Below are 7,465 nucleotides of genomic sequence, written 5' to 3'. Positions count from 1 at the left end.
TGAGGGCAATGAATGTACAAATGTGCTTTACACAGTTGATGAATGTATGGATTGTGATAAGAGTTGTATGAGCCCTCAATAAAATTATTTTTTTAAAAAAAGGAAGAAAAAGATGGTGTTAACATTGGTGTGATAATTAAAGGTTTGGGGGTCAACTTTACTAGTCCAGGATTCTCAGTGGTTTGGCAGTTAACATCTAGTCATGACACGATGTGACCATGGTCAATCAGCTAGAAGAAGATGAAGGTAAAATAATAAAAATTTATAAATTACCAGAGTTTTGTGAGGGAGGAAAGAAAGAGGGAGGGGGAAATTGATTAGCTGATACCAAGGGCTCAAGTAGAAAGAAAATGTTTTGAAAATGACGAGGGCAACAAGTGTACAAATGTACTTGACACAATGGATGTATATATGGATTGTGATAAGAGCTGTATGAGCCCCCAATAAAATAATTTTTAAAAAGAAGAAGATGAGGGTGGGAAGAAATGCCTTATTCGGGTCACAGCCCTGATACAATCCATTGAAAGGAAGTTTCCTCAGCGGTCTGGCCTATGGAAGTGGGCACTGTGGGAAAGCTTGCATGTCCTGACTGGCTTGTTGAGCTCTGATTCTTTGGATTTGAGCCAATGGCCTGCCATAGTGTTCAATGTTTCTGTGACAATCATCAACAGCCTGCCATCTGACCTGACAATCTTTGATTCATCACCTCTGTAGTCACAAGCCTGACAAACTGGACTTGGGTTCATTCTCTTCTACAGCCACCAGATTGTGGTCTTCCTGCCAGTATTAGGTTCCTCAGCCCCCATAGCTACCAGAGCCAGGAAAAGCCTCCAACCTAACATCTGTCTCATAGATTTGGAACCTTCCCAGATGTACCGCTGTGTGAGCCATTTTCTTGATATAATTATCTATCTATCTAACCTATAAACATCACTGGGTTTGTTTCTCTAGAGAAGTCAACCTAAGGCACTTGGTGATGATGATAATAATGATGATGATGATATTCATTGTCACCCTGATAATGTCACACTCTGGATTTGCCACTGCCAAGCTTTGAGGGACCTCCTGGTAAACCAGTGTGTGTGGATGACATATTACTTTCACCTCTCCTTCCTCCTACCCCCTCAGCAGACACCTAAGAGCCATGCCCCTACCAAGTTCTGCTCCACACATTTCTCTCTTTATAGACTTGTAACAGGAATTAGAGAGAGTTCACCTTCCATGAGATTTTACACAATGCTTAAGGCTGATCAGCACAGAGAAGGCCTTCACCAGGCAAGAAGACAAGACAAATATTGGATTCTAGCCTTTTCTTCCCTAACTGCATTCTCCCAGGGCTCCCATTAAGTAAGAAATTTTGATATCCATTTTCATACTCAGGTGTAAATGATTAACAGTCCCATTCCTGTGCCCCACCTGCATTTTAGCTGCCCAATCTCTACCAACTCCTAGAACTTACATAATTCTTTGCTGTCATTCATGCTACACAAAGTTCCCATTTTCTACCTCAAGAAATCCTCTCTGATCTTCAAAGCTTCAAAGCACCAATATCACCTCTGCTGTGAAGCCCCAGCTCTTTGAACAGCTGCTGCTTCCTCTCTCTGGTGTTCAAGGCCACCTGTCTCCTCCTTCCTTTAGAGCCCTCCCCACAAGGCACAGGACAGCTTTCTCTCTCTCTGTGGGCTAGAAATGAGCTCCTCCAGGGAAGATTTCCTTCCTACATTTAGAGAAACAGGAATGAGCAAAGCCTGCAGCATCACAGACAATTAATTGAAATGATAAAGATGAACCAATAGCTAAAAAAAAAAAAAAAAAAAAACAATCACCAAACTCAGCTCAACCCTATAGGACAGAGGAGAACTGCCCGTGGGTTTCTGAGGCTGTAAGTCTTGACTGGAGCATAAAGCTTAGTGATTAGCTAAGGGACTCATAGCCCAACAGGTAACCCCTGCCCACTCGGGTTCCTTATGATTGAGATGGGGATTCTGGGATTGGTTACGTTGGAGGCCAACTCGGGATGCCTGGGGTGGCAGAGCAAGGTCATTGCTTACATGTTTTTTCCTACTGAGCTATGCGGGCCTGTTTATAACAAGCCATGTGTTGGTTGGAAACCGGACATAGGAAAATCAAACAATGAATGAAGTGTTTCTGAAGATAAAAAACAAAACAAAAACGCCTGAGCTTTATTATGCGTGTGAATTCAGCAGGAATGACAGCACAAGGAAATCCCTCTGTTGAGTTCAGCTCAAAGGGGGGGTGGGGTGGGGGTGGGGGGCTTCCCTGCTCAATTCACAGAGCAGGAGGGGCCTTACAAACATAGAAAAATCTCACATCCAAAGGCGTACATGCCAAACACAATTGCAAAAATGATAAATACACGGCCGCTCTCCCACAGTCCGGCGGTCCGTGTCTTGAGGGACGGGAGGGTTAGTTTGGAGCGCTCTGCACCTGCAGGGGTGGCTGCCAGTCTTTCTGGTCTCACAAGCACGGCTTTTCCTGTATCATGCTGAGGAAGAATTTGCAGAAAGAGCCCCAGGACTCCCCGCAGTAGTCCTCAATCAATTGCCTCTGGTACTGGACATCTGGGTCCTGCTCACAACGGGGGTCTTTGGGGCCCATGGCTGGCCGCTGGGTTTCTGCTGGGATGGTTTCTTTGGTCTTGATGGCTACCGTTGGCTTGGGGAGGGTGGTGGTGGTGGGGAGGGCCATCGGTCTGCCCTCTGGGACCTTCTTTTGGATCAGAGTAGAGTTCACCATCCTGAGATGGGCTTCCGGAAAGTTCTTTTTGCACAGCCTGGTCTTCAGCACCGTCTGGGACTCCTCACAGGGGCTTGTCAGTTTCCCCAGGGACCGGCCGATCTGTCTCCAGTAGACTCTCTTTTTGTTGGAAAACTCTGGACATGAGTCGGGGTTGCCTGCGAAGAAACAGCCGAACTGGTTCTCTCCTCGGCGGCACTCAACCTTCAGCATGGCCCCACCATCCTCCTTCACCTCCATCCATCTGCATTGCATTTGGTCTGGGGTGACAAAGCGGCCCTTCGCCAGGCGCGCTTGGGGTTGACTTCTCTGTCCTCCATCACGCTCCTTCTTCCGGCCTCTGTCCTTTTTGCCTTCCACCAAGAGCTCCCGGGCCACCAGAAGGAGACAGGACAGCAGGGCAAGGCTCTGGATCCTCATGGCTGGGGCTTGGCGGGAACCTGTTTGACAAAGGGGAGGTGAGTCAGAGCTGAGGAAGCCATTCCCAAGCCCAGGGCTGCAGGCTGGCCCTCCCTCCCATCCTGGCACAGACTTGTCCCATTGATGAGCAAAGCCAGAATCACTCTGGCTCGTGGGAAGACCAGGTGAGCAGCCTGTCTATGCCCATCTCCAGTTGACTTGCACTTACAGTATCACAGACTTCCTCCCTCCCTCCCTTTCCTCATTCTCTCAGCCTCATTCACTCTCACTCATCCATTCCCTCATGCCTTCCTGTCTCTGTCCAGCCCTTCACCAAGCAGTGCAGAGCAGCTACTACATGCCCAGACCAGACTAGATGCTGAACATGAAAAATAGTGAACCCACTGCCATCAAGTTGACTCTGACTCAGAGTGTGGGGACAGAGAACTGCCCCAGAGGGTCCCCAAGGCTGTCAATCTCAATGGGACCACACTGCCACATCTTTCTTTCAGGGAGTGCCTAGTAGGTTCAAATCATTGACCTTTCAGTTAGCAGACTAACTCTCAACCCACGAGGCTGCCCAAGCTCCTGAGATGTTGGCCATAGATTTGAAGAAGAAAGTCTTAGGTCTTACAAAGTTCAGAAGGCTTAGGAGAGAAGGAGGAGTGGACACTGGAAACACAGGGCGGAAGTGGAATGAGTGATGGCGCATGGAAGGGATGGCAGTGGGTACCCTGAAACAGAATGGGGATGCGCTATGGAATGACAGAGCCATCATCTCCTTAAAGCTTCACACCCTTCACAAGAAGACTTTTCTTTTTTTTGAAGTCTTAGGTCTTGAGTGGCTAAGAGACTACCCTTGGGGAATCCCAATTCTGTCTTCAGCTTGTGAATCTTCAACTCTAGGAAATCCAGGTAGAGGATGAAAGAATGGCGAACTCTCTCCCAGTTCCAGGAGGCTAGGTTCTTATCCCAGCAGCCCACCTGGGCTCAGACCGCAATAAGAGAGAGGTTGTGTATGTACCTGCGGGAGGGGTGATGTTTACCCAGACCCTAAACATGGATTGTGGATACACAGAGACGTGAAGTCCAGGGGAAAGGGAGTTGGGAAGAGATGCATTTTGGGAGTAGATTAGAGGCTAAGGAACGGCATGAAGGTGGGAATGTTTTCCAATCTGGCTGGGACAAAGTGAGCCAAGGTTGACAGGGGTGACTTGACCAGAGGAATCAGACTGCAAGGTTGAGGACAAGGACTATGTCTACTTCGGCTCTGGAGCCCAGTGCTGGGCATATTGAAAGTTCCCATCAAAACTTCCCAAAATACATCCTTGATTACATAGGATGACCTTAAAGACCAGACTGAATGGCATGAGTTTTAGTAGGTGAGTAATACACACACACACACACACACACACACACACATATTTAAAAGGAGAAAGAGGCATAATTTCCATTTGGCATCTGCTATGTGCTAAGTAAAGATCCCTGGCTAAGCATTTGCTGTAGCTGAAAGGTCATTGCTCTGAACCCACATGCCAAAGATGTACAGCCCTGGAAACCCTGTGTGGGAAGCACGGCCTCTCTTATAGGGTCTCTGTGATTTCCTATCAACTTAATGGCTTGATTAGTATCAACAGGCTTAACAGAAAAACAGCTTGGGTTTTGTATGTGCTTCAGGAGCCCTAGTGGCACTATGGAAAGGCTTCTAACCACCAGGTCAGCAGTTCAAACCCCCAACCATTCCTTAGGAGAAAGATGAAGCTGCCTGCCCCATAAGGTTGTACCGTACCTACCATCTCAGAAATCCTACGTCATGTCACTGTGGGTCAGCATGGACTCCATAGCAGTGGGTTTGAGGTTGGATTTGGGTTTGGGAAGCTGAGACCCCAGAGACGCAAATGGTCAGGCATTCTGCTACCAACTGCAAGGTTGGCCGGGAGAACACACTCACAGGGGCTGTGGCAGAAAGGCCTAGTGGTTGGCTGTCTAAAGGCCACAGCCTTGAAAACCAAACACAGCATGCCTCTATCTGTACATCTGGGGTCCCCTGAGCGGGAGCCAACTAAACAATTGATTGGGCTCAGCTGCTAAGTGAAAGTTCCGTGATGTGAGCCGCCTGCTGCTCTGTGCGAGGAAGAGGTGGCAGTCTGCTTCTGTCAAGATCACAACTTGCAAAACCCCGTGGAGCAGGTCTACTCTGCCCTCTAAGTCCTCATGAGGCAGAAGCAACTTGACAACACACAGCAGCCGCCGAATCCTCCCTCTGCCTTGCCCACAGAAGATCCCCGCCAGCCCGTGGGGCCATCACACCCCCAGGTAACAGGTGAGGCAGGTCAGGCTCAGACAAGTGAGTAAGCTGCCTAGGACCCCACGGTGGACCAGTGTTCAGGCTGCAAGGAGACCCATCAGTTTTTCTCAGGTCCCTCCTACCACCCCTCTTCAATTACATCTTGCCCTTCCCTTTTCTTCTGCCCTTTGACAAATATTGGCGACAATTTTTAAGGGAGCAATCATGGACTCCAACTGAGTTTTGTTTTGTGTGGGTTTTTTTTGGGGGGGAGTGAGGGGGACATCATTTATGATGATAAGCTATCTCATATTACCCACAAGCTCTGTTAAAAACAGACAACACAAATGTTTGTCTAAACACAGGGGCAGGCCTAGGAAATGGACCTGCTTGCATTTCTACCCTGTGTGTTGGTAATGGGGACTGGGTGGGGTAGGCAGGGGTGGGGGCAGGAACAGGGACAGTCACTGTTTCAGAAGTGGTCTCCACCAGCGAAGGGCTGAGACTGGAGAGCAGATGTGCCAAATGGAGACTCCCATGTCTTCACAGCTGAGGGACAACCTCCTCGCCAACCCCCCACCCCCGGGGGTTCCCGACCCAAGGTGCTTGCTGTCCTGTGTGGGGCAAGCAGAGGGGCGGGTAATGAAGCAGGCTCTTCTTACCTTGTCCTGGGTTTATGAGTCCAGGCGCTGTGGACGCTCTAGTGAAAGTTTGAGCTCGGCGGATGCACACCCCGGGAATCTGCAGGATGAGACTGGGAGGGCTGTTTAAAAGTGCAAGTCAAACTTAGAACACCTCCTACCTGCTTAAAGCACACCCCTCCCGGCCACACCCCCTCCGCAGGCAGTTGCCTTCTGAGGAAGTTCTGGCCCCAAAGCTGCATGCAGGTTAACAGGTGTGTCTTTGAACTTGCTTTCTCCGAGCCCTTCCCCTTCCATCTGCAGAGCTGCCAAGATAGAAGCTCAGCTCAGCTCTACACACGCCCTTCTCCTCCAACGTGGGGGCAGGTTTGCACAGGGCTGGGGGGGGCGGGGCGGAGCGGAGGATCTGGGCAGTGCTACCTTGTATGGAGGGTTGAGGAGTAGGGGTGGGAATAGGGGAGGGGTCATAAGAACCACCACCACCATCATCCTAGCTCCCAAACACCCTGGGAGCTAAGGAGAAGCAGCTCTGGCTTATCCTCACCCACAGCCGGCCCTTCCCATGCGCCTATCATGACGCTCCCCAATTCCTGGAGGGAGAAACTGGAGCTCAGAGAGCTTGCCCAGCATTTCAGAGCCAGGCAAGGGAGGAGCCCAGAATGCAAACCCAGGACTCTCTGCAACCACGCTCGGATCCCCTATCTCTCTACCATCTCGTTACAAACTTGGGCAATGAGCAACTCACATTGGTTTCCGAGGTCTTGTTTTGATTGACATGTCTGTGGTGCTGTCAAGTAAGCACAGGACTGTTAGCTGAAAGGTTAGTGGTTCAAACCCAATGTCCCACCGTGGTGGTGTTGTCTGCTCCCATAAAGATTCACAAAACCTCTGAAACCATATGTAGGGTTGCTGTATGCTGGAATTGGATTTTTGGCAGGGCCTACCAGAAATTCCTGGCATGAGAGGGGGATTCCTTGGACTCTGAAAGTTTGGCAAAGAGGGAATTCTGTTGGACATATTCACTTAAATATCCATTGTAGGGCATCACTCAGGAGAGCCTGCTATGGGTGTTGTCTTGGTGCATCCTGGTCACAGTCTTGGGTTAGCTGTGTGCCCTTTCTCAAATTGCTTAACCTCTCTGATCCTCCACGTTCTCTTCGACAAATTGCTGACGTTAACAGCACTTCTTGGAAAGTGGAAGCTAGGCTTCTTAGCAGGCTGAACTGCTACCACCAAGTGCTGCAGGACACATTGGTTCATAACAGGGTCTTTGCACAGACCTCTATTGTCGATACATTGAGCATATAGAAAGAGAGGCATTGTTTATATCTCCACAGGAAAAGAGGGTCCAGACTTCAACCCAGTGCTCCCAGGTGTGAAG

At 49.4% G+C, this 7,465-nt stretch overlaps 1 protein-coding gene across 1 annotated transcript; it reads right to left on the bottom strand.

Moving 5' to 3' along the window:
• Positions 1 to 2,478: 2,478 nt before the first annotated feature.
• LOC101651786 (fibroblast growth factor-binding protein 1) lies at positions 2,479 to 3,177 on the bottom strand. The gene has a single exon (XM_004707843.1). It carries the CDS (start codon positions 3,175 to 3,177, stop codon positions 2,479 to 2,481), a length of 699 nt encoding a protein of 232 aa, XP_004707900.1.
• Positions 3,178 to 7,465: the final 4,288 nt, after the last annotated feature.

The sequence above is a fragment of the Echinops telfairi genome, unplaced genomic scaffold, assembly GCF_000313985.2.
Source record: "Echinops telfairi isolate 266 unplaced genomic scaffold, ASM31398v2 ScPeMD7_7468;HRSCAF=8506_1, whole genome shotgun sequence".
In the NCBI taxonomy this organism is placed as follows: domain Eukaryota; kingdom Metazoa; phylum Chordata; class Mammalia; order Afrosoricida; family Tenrecidae; genus Echinops; species Echinops telfairi.
This window is presented reverse-complemented; position numbering and strand designations above follow the sequence as displayed.